Here is a 22,609-nt window from a genome sequence, read left to right as displayed (position 1 = left end):
AGTTACTACTCTTTTTTTATACGCCAATTCATCAACTTGCACATTGCTCCGAGGATTTTGCAGTTTTCTTTGAATGGCACATTTAAAACTCCAATCTAAGGCCACGGTGAAGTGCCGCAGAGCTATGGATCTCACAGTACTTTATTCTTGGGTGAAAATTTAATTTTTTTTTTTCTTGCTAGCAATCCGTATTTCAACCTTAATGCTTGTTGTCTTAAAGTTAAATGCATAAAACACTGGACTCTTAGTTTGCAGTTTTACAAAGTTAATGAAGCTTAAAGGCAGGATTTTCTACACTGTAACACTTCTGTGAACAAATATAAAAGTTTTTAAAGCCTTTTCTATTGCTACAGTAGGCTTTTATGCCTACTACTACTTGGCTTTTGGAGGCCACGATCTCTGCTTTTAAAGAGTCCTTGGCACTAGGAATGCTAAGCCTTGAAAAACACCGCCTTTGGCAAAAGTGTTATAAATATTTTGTCAGACGAAGAATAAGAATCCACAAAAACCTTGTCTACTCAGAGAGAATTATGAACACCAAAGGATAACTGCTCATTGATAAATGACATAAATCCATGTAAGACTGCTCTTCTGCAATGGCAGCGCTTTTGCCCTTCCTCAGCAAAGCACTTGAGATTATGCATTTGGAACAAAGGAAATGGTATCCCCTAGAAGAGATGGTTCAGAAATTCACCCAAACACAAGACTTCACACAGCCTCTTCTCTCTCTCTTTTTTTTTTTTTAAACTAACATTCTTGGGAAAAAAAAATTTTGCTGTATATTGACAGCAGGCTCCAAGACAAGGGGGACACAGGAGACAAAATGTGGGAACTAGCATCTCTGGAATCAATGCTGAAATGCAAACTATTACGGGTTCACTGAAAAAATGCAACATTAGCCTGTGCAGCAGATGTATGCCACCAAACAAGTAAAAAAATATTTGTCCCGCTAACATTTTATACTGCACATAAAAAGCATTAATCACAGAATCATTAAGGTTGGAAAAGACCTGTAAGATCATCAAGTCCAACCATCAACCAACACCACCATGCCCACTAAACCATGCCCTGCAATGCCACGTCCGCATGTTCCTTCAACACCTCCAGTGATGGTGATGTCACCACCTCCCTGGGCAGCCTGTTCCAATGCTTCACCACACTCTCAGTAAAGAAATTTTTCCTAATATTCAGCCTGAACCTCCCCTGGTGCAACTTGAGGCCATTTCCTCTAGTCCTGTCACTCGTCACTTGGGAGAAGAGACCAACACCCACCTCTCTGTAACCCCCTTTCAGGTAGTTGTAGAGAGTGATGAGGTCTCCCCTCAGCCTCCTCTTCTCCAGGCTGAACAACCCCAGCTCCCTCAGCCGCTCCTCACAAGACTTGTGCTCCAGACCCCTCACCAGCTTCATCACCCTTCTCTGGACACGCTCCAGCACCTCAATGTCCTTCTTGTAGGGAGGGGCCCAAAACTGAACACAGGATTCGAGGTGTGGCCTCACCAGTGCCGAGTACAGGGGACGATCACTTCCCCAGTCCTGCTGGCCACACCATTTCTGATACAGGGCAGGATGCCATTGGCCTTCTTGGCCACCTGGGCACACTGCTGGCTCATCTTCAGCCGGCTGTCAAGCAGCACCCCCAGGTCCTTTTCTGCCGGGCAGCTTTCCAGCCACTCGTCCCCAAGCCTGTAGCGTTGCCTGGGGTTGTTGTGGCCAAAGTGCAGGACCCGGCACTTGGCCTTGTTGAACCTCATACAATCGGTCTCGGCCCATCGATCCAGCCTGTCCACTAAGATACAGTCCAGTGAATTCTAGGCAAAATATTCAAATTAAATTAACGTCCAATTACACCATGCCTCTCGGTGCTTCTCTCTCTTAACAAATACTTTACCGTTGAGTAAGAGAAACCGAAGAGCTGGTCCTGCGCTCTGATGACATATTTTAAATCTCTTAAATTCTCCCAACTTTTTCGCATACTCACAGCTATGAGAAGAGGAATACAATCGATGTAAAATGACAATCCACAGTTATTGAACCTTGCAAAATAGGTAAACCTGCACATAGGTGCAGTTCACAGGATCAGTTTTTGCTATGGAAAACAAAAGGTTCTCAGTGGTCCCCTGTGTAACTGGTAGTGCTTTCTTCTTCCCAGAACTCTGCAGAACTAAGGTATTCCACATAAACATTGCCTTTTCATACAGATGCCAGCCCTACACTCTTGAATGCTGAAAAAAATCAAATGGACCAAGAGTGTTTTCCCATTTACAGGGAAACCATAACTTTTTTGCTTTGTACCCCACTTCAAGAAATAAGACTGAGGTCAAAGTAAGCCCTAGAATACGGGCTAAGATTTTCTCTAGAGACACAGTAGGTCTGGTTCAGTCTATTTTATGATCTGATTTCTCTCACACATATACCTGAGCATACCTCTTTGTAAACCAACGTTCTACAAAGCTTTCTACTCAGATATGTCAAATTTCTAAACAGCCTTGAATTTGCCCTCATTTTGAAAAGAATTGCTATTCTTATCTTTTCATCAGTGACAGCTGTTAATGGTAATAATTTCAGCAGGTGGTAATCCAGTCTACAATACAGAGAAACAGTAAAATATCAGGAGTGAATGTGCATGCATTTAAAAAAAAATCTGAAACCATTATGTAACAAAATAAGTCAAATGCCTCCTTAAAACATCAAAATCACAGCTATATGCACCTACAGTTTGTGACTTTTTAGCCTCCACCATAATTCCCCCATCAGAGAAGCTCCATCACTGACAGCAGTAATATTACTGTTGCATATGCTATATTATAAATCATACAGTTAAAAATACTGTGGTCCTGTGACATTGCAAGTTTACAATTCTGTAGAAAGCACAATAAAACTTTGCATAGTATTTACTCAGGAAACAAGTTATTCAGAGTGTAAGAGAAAACAGAACTGAAGGCAGATTAACAAGACTGAACTGTTAGTGTTAATTTCAAAATGTAAAGTGAGAGAATAAAGACAATCTTCACTGAAAAATCCTTTAATATATTATACCATTCTCTCAAAAAGATGTTGAGATTAGAAAACAAAAGTTCTCAACTTCCTGATCTGCCTGTTTATAATTTATTCAAGATATCTATCAACTCTGAATAAAAATACTAAGAGGAAAATGGTGGAAAACAGTTCTGCCTGGCTCACTACTACAAGCTGTTTTCAGCATGCTAGTTAGCAAATACAGAGCTACCTCCAAGAAAGGGATCTGTGACCTACCCGTAGCCCATGAAGACCCTATATACAGCCTGCAGAACTACATGCTCAGCAGAGCAGAAAGGAGTAGGACAACTGGTTTACAAAATTAAGAGAAGTTTGTTTCATATTCTAAAGATAAAGGACTCGAACATCCTATAAAGCTTTGTAAATCCAGATATTCTTTTCCTATCTATTATTTTAATGTAATGAAAATCAAGGGTTATTGTGCATTGTGCATAAAGAATAAAGTCCACTTGTGAACTAACTGTTAAAGGTTGGATCTACAAAACTCAATAGAATACTCAAAATGTTGATGGAATTAAGGATCAAATGGAACCATTACTGAGACTCTGAGAAATAATGTGCTGTACTTAAGGGATTCTAAAGACACCTTATATCATCCAGGTTATTTTCAGTGATTAAAAGGATCAGAGGAATTTGTGAAATCTCACTGAAACACAAAACTGACTTACTCTTTCTAGAAATTAGAGCCATTCAAATGTATTAGCTTGGAGGGGCTAATTCAGATGTGCAAATGCTTCAGATACCATTCACCTACAAATGTTTTGATGGTCCTGCTGGACACCAAGTTGAACACAAGCCAGTAACACACCCTTGCTGCAACGGTGGCAAATGGTACCCTGGGCTGCATTAGGTAAAGTATTGTCATCAGGTCGATGAAGGTGATCCTTCCCCTCTGCTCAGCACTGGTGAGGACACACCTGGAGTACTGTGTCCAGTTCTGGGCTCCCCAGTACAAGAGAGACATGGACATACTGGAGAGTCCAGCGAAGGGCCACAAAGGTGATTATGGGACTGGAGCACCTCATATACAAGGAAAGGATGAGAGAGCTGGGACTGTTCAGCCTGGTGAAGACAAGGCTCAGGGGGATCTCGTTAAAGTATACATACACCTGAAGGGAGGAGGGTGCAAAGAGGACAAAGACAGGCTCTTTTCAGTGATGCCCAGTGACAGGACCAGAGGCAATGGGCACAAACTGAAACACAGGATGTACTGTCTGAACATCAGGAAACACTTTTTTACTATGAGGGTGACTGAGTACTGGAGTAGGTTGCCCAGAAAGGTTGTAGAGTCTCCATCCTTGGAGATACTCAAAAGCTGTCTGGACATGGTCCTGGGCAATTGGCTCTAGGCGGCCCTGCCTGAACCGAGGGGCTGGACCAGATGACTGCCAGAGGTCCCTGCCAACCACTTGGTCTGCTGTAATACAATGCTGCAGTTAGAACCGCTTTTCAGACAAAACTGTAACTGTGTGAAATCTGCATAGACACTGAAGACAGAATTCACAATGGCAAGCTTCAGCCTAAGGAGGTACATCTCTTCAAGTCATTTCTCAAGTCAGTGAAGAAAGGCAGGGCTTTCCCAGAGCACTTTACTTAAAGATTCATTTTATTTACTCCAAACGGAGCTTAAACTACCTGTGCTAAAGTAATCCTGAAGTTTGGTGATCATACACGTTAGAAGAAGAAGAACTTATGCAGCTTCCCTTACAAGCCCCACCAACTCTAACGTACACCACCCTGTGCAGCTGCATAAAACAAGGTTATCTTTAACCTAGGTCAGTTCCCCGATTCTCTTTATTCTGTTGCTACACAAGCAGAATGGAAAGGCAGGAAAAGTGATGGATGATACTTAAAACAGCCTTTTTGCCAGAAGAAATGCTCATGAAGCTATGACCTCAGCCTCTGAATATCTCGGCTGGCAAACAGAAACTAACAATACAAAAAGTTGCAAGTATGCAAGTAGGTCTATGATGTATGTTCAATACTCTTTTTCAGTATAATGTGAAATGTGCTCTTCCTAGGGTATTTTTCCTGTCAAAGTGGACAGAACAGAGACCCTTTCCAAAAGTTAAATGTGTTCAATTTTCAACTCCTGGAGTGAATATTTATTGCCATCAAGTCTGAACAGACTTGCTGCACAGTTCCATCTTTATTAAATTCTTGTCAGCACATTCCAGCAAAGATGTTTTCCTTTGCCTAGCAATGTTCTGTGGAGGTAAAACAGCCTTAGAAAAAAGAAAATAAAATAAGGGGGTGGTGTTACTCCATGAAGGCCAAATCTAAGTAATCACCAGTCTGCGTTATACTGCAACTATCTTGATTTCAAAAATATATAGGCCAACTTCACCACCTTATTTCTAGGCAAGTGAGAGAACACCTTGAAATACAGTCCTTACAGCAGACAGATAAAAAATAGTATTACTTACTTCAAAGAAATAATAAGGTTAAGGCTCTAGAGTAACACATGACACTGTCTATTTCATATGTAAAGAAGTTATTTTACAAACCTTTACAGCATTTTGATTTCAGACAATCCTTTAAAAAATATTTTCTCTTAATTTTTAATACCTCAGAATACTTCTTCAAAACTATTTATTTTAGCCCAAATTATTCTGTTTCTTAGAACTTCTAAATGCATTGGGATTAGCTATAACAATATAATTTATAATAGATGTTGCTCTTCTTCTTCCAAAAGAAGTTACATACCTGCCTAGTTTTTTCAACCACATGCTGCTGATAAAATAGCATTTGATAACATGACCATATCTTCTTTCAAGGTCAGAAAAACTGGAGAGTCATCTCTCCATAAACAATCTCTACTCAGAATAGTTTTGTTGTTAGGTTGCATTGTCCAAGGAATTTCAAAAGAAGTTATACAAAGTAAAATTTCATGGAGTTGCTACAGTCATCTGAGTGCTTACACGCATGTCTTCATGATTGCTAACTAATGGTTTCAAAGCTGCCTCTGCTAAGGAACAAGATTGTCAATGCTGAAGAAGTGACCTGTCAATACCTGTTCTTGACTCGGCAATGCACACCTGGTTTGGAAGCTTTGAAGATCTCAAATTGCATTTTTCTCTTCACCTGCAGGCAATTATCTCACCATTCAAGAACGTGACCCAGAGAGCCAGAGTTCCCTGTACTTTCTGCAATCTCACCAGCAATAACAATGCGTGTTCAGAAAGGATTTAACCTTGCATCAGCACTGTAAAAGGTCAGTGCCTTAAGGCTAACTAATGCTGCACACTAGTAAACTGACAAAGAGATGAAAGCAGTGGTACAAGAGCAAAAGTTGAAAAGCACAGGCTTAGAAGTCTGTTAAGATTTCACTGCTTCCATGAATGAGAAAAACCACTCCAGATGCATTAAAAACCCCATAAAAATTAATAACCATCCTGTATGAAAGGCACATCCATCGCATCCATTCACAGTCTGTGCAATGCTCCCTATTACTTGAAAAATTTCATGTCTGGTAGGAGTCCCATTTGCATGGGTTATCCATAAAAAAAAAAAAAAGTATCAGTCTTAACTCAATTATCAAAAAGTTTTAAGAGTAACTCATGCTAGAGGATTTTAGGTCTGTGGCTGCTATGATAGATTTTTTTCCACTGGCTTTTTTCCCCCCCCTGTTTCCTGAAGAACAGTGGAGAGTTCCCCAAACAGCTGAATGAGTCTTCCGGATGACTGTGTAGTTTTACAGAAGCTCTGCATGATTTTCCTACACAGATTTCAAGAATTCTAAGTAACAACAGGGATAAAATCTCTCCAAACTTGGCTGAAAAACTAAACCCCACAAAGAAATGGAGTTTAATTAGCGTTAAAGTACTTCTGAACTACCCTCAAATTTGTTAAGTACTTAACCAATGATATTCACTGGCTCATAAATGTGTCTTTTAGGTGAGTTTATAAACAAAATGGTTTCTAACAGAAGACGACAGATAGGGGAAGACCAATTAGTGAAAAGATTTTGTGTATTGATCACGCCACTTAGTATCTAGCCCTCAGCCACTCTTCAATCCAATTTCTGTGAGGTAGCAGGCACACTGGATCAGTATTACTGTAATGCTCTTCATATTTATGGAAATCACAATCACAAGAATGTGGGATTATTGCTAACTGATGACAGTCGGCTGCTTACACAGGATAATTCTATGGCTCATCTTTCATGTCCGCTTATTAATGACAATAGGTGTTTTTTAGCCTTTTCTTTTAACAAAAGGTTCCAAATAATTTGTTTTTGTAAAAAAATGTTGTACAATACACATAGCATGAAATTTGAGGTCTATCTGGCATACTTTTTAACATTAATTTATGAATACAACTATAAAATTTTGAGTATCTTAAGATTCATTTTTTTAGACAAACTTAAAAGATGGACTTCAACACAGAGCCAAAATTTACTGTAAACTCCAAAACAAGAGGAATATATATATTTTTCAGGTAGACTTCACAAGCTGTGCCAAAGTCAATAGCTATTAGGTAAGTACACTATAGCTAAAGGGAATTTCTGAACATATTTCATCTGTTTGACTAGTTACACTAGTAAATCAAAACCCAAGGAGTAGACGTGGCTATCATTCTCTGTAAAACTAAATTATGTGGTTACACTCAAATATCAACAGAGTTTGGAGCTGGCGGGGAGTTGAATCATTTTTCTACTCAAGATGTACATACTACCCCAGGGTAGCTCTATGCCTCTGGTAAAATCATCAGTGAAACAGGTAATGATATTTACACCATCATTAAATTTCCAGTAATCACCTTGGCCTATTCTAAACTGTGAACTTCTTGCTCTGCTTGGGGGCAAAAGAACCTTTTCCATATTGGTTCTTATGCAGACTATCTTCTTGGCTAAAAAGCATTTCTACAAGTATAACTTATTTCACTTGGAGAATAAACCACAGTAACAGAAGCTGCATTTAGTAACAAAACAGGGTAAGAAAAGGTGGCTTTACTGATACTGTTACGCCAGTACATCTATAGTGACTAACCCTTTCCTGCGCACACAAAGCTTAAGATAAATCTTTAGTAGTCCTCGACTGCAGCTTGGGTATTTTTCTACATAAAACCAGCACTTGTTTTAATTTTTAAAAAGTGTCCATAAATCAAGTTATCTAAACCAATGCTAATATGCATTTAATTACTCTTAATTAAGAATGGCTTATTACAATTTAAAATAAACTGGTTACAACCCCAGTTTCCCTAAAAACAAATCAAGCAGAACTGAATTAAGCTGTTTAAAAATTACTGTCAATCCCAGATTTTGACCTGGATTATATAAATTCTGTCTGGAAAATGATTTAAGTTAAATCAATGCAAGGTACATGTAAACTTAATCTTGGTAAGATGATACTTTTTGCAAATGAAAGGGTTTTCTTTAAGTGATATATTCCGCTAAAAACTGTAGGACTGTAGAAAGAACAGCACTGTACACTTGGCTTTGTCCAAAGAATTATGTTATTCTTCAAATAACCAGGGAAGTGGGTAAAGGAATGGTGAAATGCTTTCCAGACTTACTGTCAGCACCAAAAGTGAAAAAAACAAATCTAGACATTTATAAAAGAGCAATTAAAAAATAATCTAATTCTAATTTCATCTGGGCAAGTAGTTCAACAGTGTCATATACAACCATTCTCATATTGCTTGTCAAATTCCCATTAATTTAGTTTCTATTCTTGCATACGAGATCAACAGATTTTAGGGGAAGGGGAAAGTAACTTTGCAACTTTCTTCTTGAGAGCCTCTTCAGACAGCTGAAGTGAAAGTGCCAAGTTACCAATTTATTAAATCTCTTTACCTTCAACTCTAGTTTTAGATACAACGTAAGCTGCCCCAGGTAAAGCGTATGAGAATCAATAGCATTGGTGTGTTTCACGCACGCTAGAGAAAAGCCAGTAATTCATTTTAATAGGCTAAACAATCTAAACATGAATTTGTCCGATTTTTAAGATGATTAAGCTACTGACCCTTCTCAATCAGTGTCCAGCTGCTGCCTGCAGTTGAAACCTAATGTAGAGGAGAGCAGTTTTCTTCTCAAGTAGCTGTGTGGCTTTTTGTCCACAGAAATTAAGATCCAGCTCTGGTTACCTGAAATGTAGGACTTAGTTCACTTCAAGTCTCCTGTCAAGCAAGATGCTACACAAAATCCTGAGATATTTTTATGCCCTTACTATAAAAAAAAGTTATCAGTGACGGTTCCCAGATTTTAATGGGGGTTAATCTCCAGTTAGTTACTGGAATTCCTACCAAGAACCAAAAAAGCCACAGAAAATGAACTTCCAGAGGGATTCCTCGAAGAGTACGTTGGAATAGAACTGGGCTGTATTGGCATGACAGCTTTTTCCTGGTTTATACAGTTTGTTTTTAGGAAAAAGTAAGACCGGCTCCAGTCTTTCACAGAAGTTTGTGTTGGCCACCTCTTCTCTCAAAACTGATACACGCCAGCCCTGCTTTGTAAGAGAAGATGAGCACTCAAGTTGGAGGGGCAGTACTTATTCCTGTTACAGAAATACCCCATAGCCCAAGATAAGAACCAAACACTACCACGCGAGGCACACTACAAACACAATTCAAAACCCAAAAAGCTGGAGACACACTCTGCAACTATGCAGGAACTAAGAAAAAGGCTGGACGAGTAAGTTTATTTCAGTGCAGAATTTTTAAAGGCTCAAAAATAAACTCGAGATGGTCCTTATAAAAATAGCTGGAGTAACCACTTCCACAATTTTTCATGTATTATACATTATATTTCATTGTAGAAGAAAAAGTATTTTATAAACTTGGTTTTAACTGTAAGTTACAATCTTTGTAATGCAGCACATCACTGGAAATACTCCAAATATAATTTCTGTATCTAATATAATGCAAGATGTCTTTTGGTGTTGGCTCCTTGTAAAGTTCCCTGAAAAAATTAACAGGCAAAAAGCTTCATAAAAAAACCTGCCAGCACCTCGCATTTATAAAAGTACTGTTTTATTTCAGCCACATATCCTGGATATCTGACTTCTTCTTCAGCTCTGTTACTACTACATCCCAGAAATAATTTGGGTAACTAAAAATAGGAACTTACACTAGAAATAGTAGAATTGTGCAAGACAACTACTGTTGCAGTTATCTTGTAAGACAACAAACAGAAAAGGCAACTGTGGCCGAGAGGATCTCTTAATCTGAAAGCCTTTCTGTTTACCAATTCCTACAAATCTGTTTGCTAGGAACATCAGCAGTAGGCTTCAGGTGGCCTGAGTTGGCAAGGCTGGCTTTAAGGAACACAAAGCAAGAGAAGAACTGGAAGTGGAAGTTATCATTAGCAAAGGATGCATAAGAGGATTATCAGAGCCATCTGCGACTCCTAGGTGTCCAACATGCTTGCTACAAACTTTTATTTCTGAGAACATTGTGATTCTCTGCTTTCAAAGCCATGGAGCGTTGCTGATGAACTACCAAGAATCTGTGTGCCATGCCACGGGTGCGACACGCAGTGTCAATACCAAGACCCTGCCCAGCCCACACTGCTCAGCTGAAACAAAATTATGGCTTCAGACCAGGTTCTGCAACCTCCTGCCTCAAAGCAGGATGTACAGATGGGAGCCAGAAATCAGGCAAGTTACTCAGAAAAATAAACATTAAAAAGGTGTTTGGTTTTCTTAAACCAAATTTCAGAGTTTACAATACATCAAGTTTTAAAAACGTCAAAAGTGTTCAAGGGCTTTTTTCCCAGAAGGACAAGTGAGAGGCTGTCTGGCCCGAGAAGAGTTCCCATTAAGGCTGGCAGTGGAACAGGCGCTCAGTATGCACACCAGCACCAGCCCGGGTGCACTGCTGGAAATCAGACGGCTCTGCTTTCTTAAGGGAAACTCTCAGGAATGCATCCATCTAACTGGAACAACACAGAGCTGCTGTTCTATATATTTGGTAATATTCTTATTTAAATACTTCTTCAAAAACAATTTCCTGCCTTTAAAACTGTCTAAAAAAAATACATATACCCAGACAGTTAAACAACTTTAAAATGGTATATAACAGGAAAATTTACCCATGAATCTGATGTATCCTTGCTTTTACGGAACAGAATTGTTTGCTTAGTCATATGTGACTGGCAAATTCTGTGATGATTTCTGTTTAAAACTCATTTAAAAGACATACAATCTGAAACTTGAAACACACTTGTAATAATGGTTTGATTCATGGTAAGAGGCTACAAAAATCAAACCCCATCAAAGAAACTAGTTTTTGATCTTTCTCCCCTCTAAATGTGTTTGGAAAAGACATAATTTAACTGTCCTCTATCTACACGGGTTTCCACGACACTTATTTCAGACCTCTCCATAGAAGATCTAAGAGAGAAGCTCTGCACAATTTGGGAAGTCAATTGGTTCAGGTTACGGATAAAAGGAAAGAATGCTCAAAGAAAATCTCTCTCACTGGAAATGCTGACATTTAATTCTCTGCTTTCATAGAGTGGGATCCCACTTGATGTCCGATCATGAACTCTGCTGTGGTGAAAGGAGAGGTGACGGGAAGGCTCTGCACTCTGAAAAACAAACAATTTGCTAGGTTTCCATATGGGATCTGTGCTTTCCTTAAAAAATGTTTCTCTGTTCCAGCATTCCACTTGGATATCTTATATTGGTCTATGGTGTGTCAATCTCCAATTACTGGCAAAATAGTCTTTAAAAAAAACCCAAAACCTATTGCAAGACATTTTGATACAAAATATAGGTAAAAAGTCCAATGAGATCATTAGCAGCATTGAGCATGTTCTCTTCACATTCGGAATTAAAACTATTTACATTATTACTTCAGATTAAAGAGAAAAAGGCTCTTTTCCTCCTAATACCAGTAACTTCTCATATAAATTCAGTAATTTATATTCATTCCCTATTTTCTGTCTTATGGCTATTTTATATACAGTGAGGTGCATTTCTTGGGTGTAAGTTTTAATGTAAACCTTAAAAATTAATTTTCTTGTCGTAGTCGTATTTACCTGTATTTTATAGCCTTACATACCTTTAATCAAGCTATGCTTTTCATTTGATCTTTTCCATTAAAGGATACACCTATTTTTAAAGGACTAATATTAACTAAATTATTTTTTTTCTACAGAAAGAAGATGTGCCACAAAGAGTGTCTCCCTCTAACTCCTCTTCTTTTTTTAATCACTCTCAGAGGAATCGAATTCCATTTTGAACCCCCACCCTGTGTTAAACAGAGTGGTCACCAGTCCCCTATGCACTGGGGTTTTTAAACACAGTTTATTAAATTATTAAACTATTTTACTGTCTCTCTTTGTTTACTTTCATCATATATAAAGAAACAAAAAATAATCTGCATGGGAAAGGACCACACTCACAAGTGGGACTAACTTCAGCATTACATCAGGCTGCTCAGGAACTCAGGCAGTCAAGTTCTGAGCATCTCCAAGGCTGGAGATTCCACAACCTCTCCAGGCAGCCTGTCAGCTGGAGAAGAATAAAATGATGAGGAGCCCAAGCAGAAAGTCAGTTTTGTATTCAGAGATACACATATCTTCCTTTGGATTTCCAAAAAACAACTCATGTTCCCTTCTGAAACAATTTTGATGTCAGGTAGTTGTTTTTTCAGTACATCTCAAAATTATAAAGGATATCAGATTTATACAATGATAGTTTAACTAACTTCTCTTTGTTTTTGTTGAACAAAGCTGTCAATATTTTGTCCCTTTTTTGACTCATCTTTAAAAGAATGTTTTTGCTATACACGTGTAAGAAGCTGACACCATTAAAGAATATGTAAATACTTAAGTCTTTATTGTTTCTACAGTCTTTCAAAGGAATAATGCAAACGCTTCTTCTTCCATGGGCTCACACACACTGAAAAAGTTCAGAACACAGAGTCTATTACAGCTGGACATTCATACAGCCTTTCTTTTAGTGCCTTTGGTGCAAAGCTGTCTATTCTCAGACACTCCAGCTGGCATTTTAATCAGAACAGTGACTGCTACAATTCACTCTGTAAACCCCCTTTTACAGACTTCTGTGTTTTACTTTACATCAGAAAGTTACTTTACCAGATTTGCTCAATTCTGTATCTTTTATTTCATAACTAAGCCCTTCCCCCCCATAGCACTGTGAGTACTAGATAATCACAGTAATATATTTATTCCCTCAGGAAAAAAAGCATTATTATTTTTCCCATTACTCCAAATTGGAAACTCTTCCCAACATGAAAACTGCCAGAGAAGTGAGCTGAAGGTTAAATTAAAACTTATCTGACACTAATATCTGACATCCACAAAGGTCTGGTTGCAGGCTAGGACAAGAAGCTGAAATTACAACAGCAACTACAGCGATGAGCCCTGCGGCTAATGGAGAGATGGTAGATAACCACTTTCATTCTTGATCCCTCTGCTAGGACTTACCAGTTCCTGAAAGCAGAAAAGAAGGTGGGACTAAAGTTCAACACAGCAAAGGTAAGGTAGCAGTGTTAGGTATGTCCTCCTGCCTTTAAAAGTGGCTCTAGCTAGAGTAGTTGACTGAAGGGAAACTTCTGGGCCAGTCTCTCCACTCAGAGCGTTAAAGTTCTCCCAAACTCCCCTTTGTTTTTCCCTACCCCTCCCAGAGACCACTGACTCCACTCCTTTCTAGCATTCTCTCACACTTGTTTCAGACCCTCTATTCCACTCCTTTCAGATCCACCTATTCCTCTGGTTCTTCTCACCAGAATAACCACTTGAGTCACCCACCCCTGGCACAGGAGAAGCGCTAAGATCCTCTCAGTTGAAAGCCTCAAAATCTGCTGCAGCTGCAGGGCTTCTAAGGCAGCAGCACTCCACAACCTCTGTAACTGGCATGGAGTAAGGAGACTGTATACAGATAGCACTTACCAAAAATCAATCAGGATGAGACTGCAAAGGAGAGAAATACAAAAAAGGGAATATATAGTTTGTCTGTGCTTTGAATTCCTCCAGAGGGAATGGTTCCAACAAATGACAGGAGGGGAATTCTAGCTTCTAATCTAGCTTCAAAATATTGTTTTTACCTGCAGATTTTCCCCAAGGATCAACACGATCAAGCAGTCTTCTCAATGCTAACATGAAGCTATTAGGAAACTTAGTTTGACAGCAATGACTTTGCTAAATGGCATCGAGTTTACTTGTCCTCTGCCACACACACCCATAAGTCAACACAATTAAGGTGGCCCAGTGCTGAGGAGATGAACTCAAGAAAGACTATGGCAGTGCGTGGGGACAAAGAAAAGCATTTCAAAAGCTCTGGCAGCATAACACCGCTTCCTTTGACAAAAGGGACATTCCCAATTAGTTAAAGCTAAGTGTCAGCTTCCAATTCAGTGCTAAATTATCATGTGAGAATCTTTACTAGTACTAAAGACAGTTATACAAGAGTATAATATACCATACAGCATGAGAGGCTTATCAGCTTTACTCTAATGTACTGTAGAATTCTGGTCATTGGTGCAGAGTCTAAATTTCTTCAGGGCTAATCCAATGAAATCTCACAGGAACCAGGAGATCTCAGCATTTTCAACTCCATCCAGTAGTGAGGATAAAAACAAACACAGCAATTTGGGTAACTGATACAGGTTAGAAAAAGTCAAAATCAATCTACCTATTTCCACCCTGAAGAAGACTTAAAGCATTACTGGACTTTGTTCCCTTTCAACGGACGCTTTAATACTGGGGTGCTTCAGATTACACAGAGCTGATGCACAGACTTTATTTTAGTATCATTTAGGATCAGGAGCCTAAGAACAACTGACTTTTTAATAAGGTTTTGAAAGTATTACCCACATTCATGAGAACGTAGGAGAAATACAACAAAACCCAAGTAATTTCCAAAATGGTCTTCTTTTTATGCTGTCAATGCCCTTCCCCTATTTTAGAACAAAGACCTAAGTCAACCCACATTAAGCAAGCACTGTCACAAAGGAGTGTCTAGATACTGATATGTAAACAAACATGCTTTTTTGGTGTGTGCAGAACATACTATTTTTAGGTGTTCCGCATACAACATTCACCCAATATTTAAATTTTTCCTACCAAAAAACACATTAAATTCTACGTACTGAAAATGAGCAGAAGAGCACAAGTTGGTACTGATCACCTGGAAGACTCCAGATCATACTCTACTCACTTCATTCCCACAGCTCTTTGCCTTTGGCACTTAAAAGAAGCCCAGCATTAGGAATACAATAGATCTCAAATTTTATCATAAGACAGGCTGTTTAGCAACTGCTCATTTATTTACTGTACACATGTAAGATCTGCCCTTCTAGGTCACATCAAAGTTCCATCAACTCAGTGGTAAATGCACAGAGAAAAAGTTAAAGGAACAAGATAAATATACAGCAATATTTACAACTTCCTGAGCCATAAGTCGCATCTGGAAAACCATATTTCATAGCCACTGATGTCCACACACTTCCCTTTTTTGAATCCACTTAAAACTTTTAGTCAGAACCTGCACGTTAACTGCAAGACAGGGAAAAGACCCAAAAAGACAAAAGCAAAATGCTGTGCATCTTTAGTAGTCATGCGAGACAGACAACCCTCATGACATCACACGTTTCACCAAGTTCAATCACTAAAAGTAGAGGAAAAATATTCCACAAATGAAAGGTCTCATCCCATCTCTGACATGCAAAATCAGTGCAACTCTATATGACTACTATGTGTGTGGCTGTGCAAGCACAAATACACATTATACATAAATACAGAGTTCTATCCAGGCTTTTTCACTTAAGACTAAATAGAAGTCACAGACTAACTTTCTCCTGTCGTTGCTACAATTTGCAAGCAAAAGCCCACTAATGTTAAGAAGTTTCACTAAAAAATTATTTTAGTTTCTGTTAAACATATGACAGAACAATGGAACACTACTCAGTTTTCCCCTAAAAGGAATACAAATTCTATAAATATACGCGAAACAGATACAGACAGTTGTCCTACATATATTCCCGGGATTTCGTAATTGTATTGGTCTGGCTTAAGCAGTGAGAGCTGCTGGCTCATAGAAGGAATTATGAGCACAATCTGCTTTTGAATTGCAAGAAGGTCCTACTCAAGTGTTCATTTATGTTATCTTATTACCAGTTTTCTTCTGGAAAAGTTACATCTCTTGTCCACATTCTCTACTGCCTTATCTCCGCTGCCTATGAAGGGTAAATGCCCTTATTTGCAGTGTCTCATAATGCAGAGAAAATACATGCTGTAATGTTTAATTTACTTCAGAAGAAACACACAAAACCCCCCTTTAATATTAATTTTAGCAAGCAAAAAGCATCAGACCGCTTTTAGAGGTATACCAACAGTTCAGACTACACATTAAAAATTATTTACTTTCTCTTTTTACTGACAGACCATTTAAGAATATTTTTCTTATGTGAGTTTCCCCTTCTCTTCATTAATTCAAATTCAATTTTGTTCCCCCAGATTAACTTTACCTTCCTACATAAAACGCCTCCTCTCTTTGTATTTAAAGGCTTCCTTTGTTTGAAAGGGGGTTACTGGTTTCGCTATTGTACAATGATTTTTTTTCTACCATACAAGGCTTGCTACTAGCTACAAATCTAAACCATGTAGTTGCTGCAGATCATTCTCTAACAGTGTTCTGCAATCAACCAGACATGAAAATCTACACTGAACCTATTAAATGCTCCTGTAAAAATAGGAAGTATTCAGTTCTGGCACTTTGAAGTCCTACTGATTTGAACAAGACTTAGTGAAACAAAGAAGGTACTGTCCAAAGATCAGGAAACAGTTTTTTTACTGTGAGGGTGACTGAGCACTGGAACAGGTTGTCCAGAAACATTGTGGAGTCTCCATCCTTGGAGATAGTAACAAACGGTCTGGACATGGTCCTGGGCAACCAGCTCTAGATGGCCCTGCTTCAGCAGGGGGGTTGGACCAAATGACTTCCAGAAATCCCTTCCAACCTTGACTGTTCTGTGATCATTCAGCTATTGAGACACCTGAGAGATCATATCTTAAGCAGACTCATGAGAAATAAGCTGTTACTACCACTTCAGCAGCTGACCTTTGTCCACGCAGCTAACATCTGGTTCAGTGGAACTACTCAATAGGACGACATACCATTGGAGACTCATACCAAGTCTATTTTTTAGGATTGCTGTAGGAGTAAGTACACAGGAACACTTTTTTACAGGACAAAGAGAAACATAACCTTTTAAATACTACTACAGAAATAGAAATACCAGTAATCTAACTGGAGACAAGACCATCAAGTTGGTCCTGGTGTTAGCTTATTTATACCTTTCCCCATCTCCCTACTTGTTACATTTCTTCTTAAATCTCATTAGAATAACCAGGAAAGGGGCCATCTTTCGAAATTAATTTCTCTGTTGACTACCATAATGGGATCTTGATCCTAAATAGGACTCTCAAAATGAACACAAGAAAAATCGTACTAACCAGAAAATGTCCTGAATGTAATGCATTAGCAGGTTGACTCAATGCTGCATGTGGTGGTATAAAGCAAACCACAAATACTCATTGATATGCCACAAAACTACTGTGGAACTGATTTTGCACATGGAAGAGAAACTATTTATCAAAATAAACACATGGTATGTTCCCTGCCAAAGATCCATTCTCCAAGGTCTAATTTAGCAGAATTCTTTCCCTTCCTCTGGAGACAATCTGAAGGGTTCTCCCTGGCAATGAATCATTCCCTCACAGGGATGCATGGTGTTTCCTTTGGCTATGGCTAACAGTTACGTATTACAGAGCACATACAACTCAAATAGGGTAATGAAGTTTTATACTCATCTTTTACTCAACTCCTTTTGATGAAGTAAAGAGCTGAAAACATGATTTTAAGTAAAGCTTTTCTCATTAAAAGAAAGGCCAGAAATACAAAAAACTTAGCAACCACTCTCTTCTAATATGACAGTTCTTTGCTTTAATGACCTCATCTCTCCAAAAAAAAATGACATAAAGAGAAAAATAATTACTTTTTTTTCTTACTGATAATGTGAGAGCCTATATAGTACATATTCAGACAAAGTGTCCTTTTAAAAAAAAAAAATCTAAGATACTTACGGAGTCCAAACCTTCGGAAAGGCAGCAATTTCTTCTGGTGTATATTCATCTAACCTCTTGGGGACTGCACGTGGCTGAGGAATCTCTTGTAGAAGATTCTTCTGTATATCTTCTGGAATAACCTGAGGCAGGTGAGAACAGTCTTAGCTATACGATTGTTTAAAAAACAACACCATTCCCTCCCAAATCCAGACCAAAATTTGTCAACACTACTGCATTCTTCATGATAAGTGTTTGACCTAAATATAGAAGACAATCTCACCTATGTCTTATACCTCACAATTTTGTGAAATAGTAAAGAAAAATGCATCAACATTTCAACTACATTTAGATGTATAAATAAAAAGCAGCTTGGTTTTTCTTAATTTACCTCCTTATGACAAGAGTTTTGCTATTGCTAACATTCTCTCTTCACCTCAAAATCACACAGGAATGAAAATGTAACTGCATGACTACTCACATCTTCTGGGAAAAGGTGCAGCCTCTGCATCATAGTTCTTCTCTGAAGGTTTTTTGGAAGCATTCTATAAACAGTCAGTTTAACAATCTGAGGAAAGATAACATGGTAACAAATAGTCAGACAGGCTACAAATAACATGAAAAAGATAAGCTGCATTTCCCTCTGCCCATTCCACTAGTCACTGAACTTCTTTTCAGTCAGCTTCTTCCATGCTGAAGAACTCTGGCACCACATTCAGAAGGTGCTCTAGACTTACTGTGTTGGAGGAAGAAATACTTAACTCCCCGTCATATAAACACTTACTCTAACAGCCATAGAGAAAATTTCAGCTTAGTAAGTTAAGAGCTATATTTAGCATTATGGATGATTGCATATGATCATTCAACTTTGAAAAGAATTGAGAAGCTTGTGGTAACTCCGTATCGTATTGCACATTTATATACACACGGTATTAAGAAAAAAACATAAAATAGGCTCTAAGAAATTTACCAAGTGTTCCCAGAAACTAGTTTAACTCTGTAATTTGCTGTGTTTGAAATTTCTATATAATTAATGCATCATATCTTAAGCAAAGCTGACATACCAATACATTGAATTATAAACATACTATATATATTTATAATTTATTCCCTTGCTATTTGTTCCAGATGAACAATCTCACTTCTGAGCACCAGGAACAAATAGAATTTGCACATCTACACTAGATGATGCTTACTGAAAAGTAACAAAATTCAACAGAATTTATCTTGGACTCTACTATAGATGCCTGTAACTCAAATACAAAACACGTTGTTATGAACTTCACCCAAAAGGGGAACATTTATAAATGTAAAACAAGGCATGCAACTGTAGGAGACAAAAAGGGTTTTATAAAGGACAGCAAAGCATTTAGGGGTAGATCTACATGCAATTTTGTAAGCAGAAGGAAACCCCGCTCTGCCTGTGCTCCAAGCCACCCAGACATAAACCAGCTCCAAATCAGAAGCTACCCAGGCATGCTTAGCACCATGTTAGCGCTGAAGTCAATAAGCCACGCTGAAATGCAGTGCACTAAGCACAAACAAATCTCCCAGGCATCCAAATATTTTGAAAAGTGTATTGAGCAAAGTTGCTTCTTTTTATAAAATTAATAAAATTAATAAAGGAATTAAATTGAAATTTTAGAGACAATCACTAATACTGAGTTCCCAGCTGGAACCATGTAGCTAAGATAGAATGATTAATTGTTGCAAGTGAAATTAATGAGAAGTGCAGGTTCTTAAACTTGCAGGCATTTCTACTTGGATTCTGAAGTTAGTAAACACTGAAGATAGTTTGGCCTCTGATCATTTTTGTGGCCCTCCTCTGGAACTGCTCCAACAGGTCCATGTCTTTACTGTATTGAGGACTCCAGAGCTGGATGCAATACTCCAAGTGGGGTCTCACCAGAGTGGAGGAGAGGGGAAGAATCATCTTCCTCGACTTGCTGGCCACGCTTCTTTTGATGCGGCCAAGGATACGGTTGGCTTTCTAGGCTGCAAACACACGCTGCCGGCTCGTGTCCAGCTTTTCATCCACCAGTACCCCCAAGGCCTTCTCCACAGGGCTGCTCTCATTACATTCATTCCCCAGCCTGTGTTGATACCGGGGTTTGCCCTGACCCAGGTGCAGGACCTTGCAGTTGGTCTTGTTGAATCTCATGGGGTTCACATGGGCCCACTTCTCAAGCTTGTCCAGGTCCCTCTGGATGGCATCTTTCTATATGCTTGTAATACACTTCTAATAAAAGACAATTCTTACTGTTTTCTATGTGATTATGTTTACGTTGAACTATTAAAATAACAAGAGTTTAATTTTACATGAAAGGTATAAAAGCCAATTGATTTCTGTGGAATTTCAAACTGGCAATGAGACCCACAGGTGTCACTGCGACCCACAGGTGTCACTGCAACCTTGATCTCAGTTTAAAACTAAGTAGTACAGTTTAATGGTTTATTCAGTTATTTATGGATTCCTACTGCCTCCTTTCTCTAGTTCTTTATCTTTAGTACTAGCAACCTTTAAAATTCCATATCCTCATAAATATTTACTTCTAAAGGCCATGACACTTTCAGGTAAAGACATCCACCATCAGATGTATACAGCCACCAGAATGTTAATATTTGGGGATTTTTTTAAGTACTGGAATGCTGTTTGCCTCAATTTCTTTTGTATTACAGAATTCCTATTGGCTGTAGTTACAACTGTCGTCCTGAATATTGCAATACCTTTTTTCCAAGTTTGCTAATTTATATACTCACAGCATAGACATACTCTTAATCACACAGTTATATGACATTATGTTTTTAGTTTCCAATTTAAAGGGCTAATTAGGAGGAAAGGAATATGAAAGCAGCTCTAGTAAAACTCTTTCAGTCCCCTACTACATGGTCTAACACTTTATGAGTACAAATAAATTAAAAATATATTTATTTGAAACGCTGTGCAAGGCTTCAACGTTTCAGTTTTTGTGATAGGCTTTGGCTCACATGCAAGTTGTACACTACGCTTGATGGAGAACAAGTTCTCAGAAAGACTCTTTGCCAGATAAAACATACTTTAAAGGAGGAGATCAACAGAGCAATACCACTTCTGGTCCTGAGAAGCACAAAATAATTGACTGAATTTCCAGAAGAAAGTCTACCCTAACAGCTGAATTAAGTCCAATAATCACCAGGAAGCAACTCTAGAACATGGGAAGGACACAGTGCTCCAGAGAAAACAAAGTGATTAATTACAGGGCATACCAAAAACAACCTAGAAGAATTTCAGGAGATACACCAGTTACTTGGAGGTACAACTTGATACGATGTCTTCCTTCTACCAGTTCTTGGTTTTCTGTTCTGTATACGATATTGTTCTTTTCACCATGTGTCACAAAAGCATAAAAAGAACTTCACCTTTCTACCTCTGACAGTTATATGAGTAGTACAGCAACAGTGAATGTACTTAATACCATTAAGAATCATTTGGTCACAGACAAATTAAACTTCCATCGCATGCCATTTTTTCCCCACTACTGTTCAGCATTTAAAAACTTAGAAGTTTAATGTGTTCTTTAAATTAATATATTAATTTGCCTTGCAAATTCAAATAAGAAATTGATCAAGACTTTTTTAAACAAAGAAATATTTATTTTTGTCTACTATGAAGCAAAAGCCCAAGCTAGCTTTAAGACTTATTAAGAGCACCTAGAGGTTTTAAGATAACAGGTTCCATAACAATACGCTCCTTCCCATGCCGTACTAACTTCTGTGTGCCTGCTAATCCAGACTTTGAAGTTTTGCTCTACTTCATTAAAAAACATTACTCCACAGTAATAAAAGAAAATGCTATAATTTCTGGTGTTTCAGTAACTGTCGTTTAGCATGTACGTATTATTATATCGACTATCCCTTACTGATGCAAAGAAAATAGGCTTCCAAATACCAACAGCAAGATTTGACCATGTTTTCTGTCCGAGCTTTTCTTCAAAAGATCATTATTATACAGATATAATGGCAAGTCTATACGTGCTAGCAGTTGCTAAAGAGCATTCAAAAGGAGAATTAACATTTTAAGCCCCTTCATATCAGTGCCAGCAGCTGAACAAACCAGAACCCTGACACCCCTGGAGGCTTCCTCACAGCAGATTTCCATGGAGCTACCCTGCCTCACTTAATAATCTTCCCTAGCAGGTAACATTCATTCTGGACAATTATTGCCTATTATTTCTTTGTCAGAGGCAATACAGCCTCTGAATACTGCAAAGGTCAAACCTCTCACTGAGCATTTGGTATTAGCCAAACATGATTTCTTCTTTTTCTTTTTTTGGGGGGAGTTTGATGCAGCCAGGAAAAAAAGTAGTAAACCAAGTTTTCCTTACTTTTAAAATTAGAAATAGAATAAAAATTGATTGAAAACTTTGTCCTGACAGGATTACTACCTAGTTCTACAGATTAGATCTGTCAACATAATTTGCAGGCATTTTAATTAAAAGACATAAGATTTTTCCAGAAAGTTTCTTCCAAGTAATCTTTGCTCCCTCTCAAATCTGT

The 22,609-nt window shown here is 38.3% G+C and overlaps 1 protein-coding gene across 1 annotated transcript in view; it reads right to left on the bottom strand.

Moving 5' to 3' along the window:
• The window catches only part of MRPL13 (mitochondrial ribosomal protein L13), a 38,999-nt gene that overhangs the window by 4,797 nt on the left and 11,593 nt on the right, over positions 1-22,609 (bottom strand). The window contains exons 5-6 of the mRNA XM_059815537.1: positions 18,555-18,641; positions 18,095-18,216 (exon numbers count right to left, since the gene is read on the bottom strand). Of these exons, the coding sequence (XP_059671520.1) occupies positions 18,095-18,216; positions 18,555-18,641 (209 nt within the window). The remainder of the gene's footprint in view (positions 1-18,094; positions 18,217-18,554; positions 18,642-22,609) is intronic.

The sequence above is a fragment of the Gavia stellata genome, chromosome 3, assembly GCF_030936135.1.
Source record: "Gavia stellata isolate bGavSte3 chromosome 3, bGavSte3.hap2, whole genome shotgun sequence".
In the NCBI taxonomy this organism is placed as follows: domain Eukaryota; kingdom Metazoa; phylum Chordata; class Aves; order Gaviiformes; family Gaviidae; genus Gavia; species Gavia stellata.
Note: the sequence above shows the minus strand (reverse complement) of the source record. Positions and strands in the feature narration are given on the sequence as shown.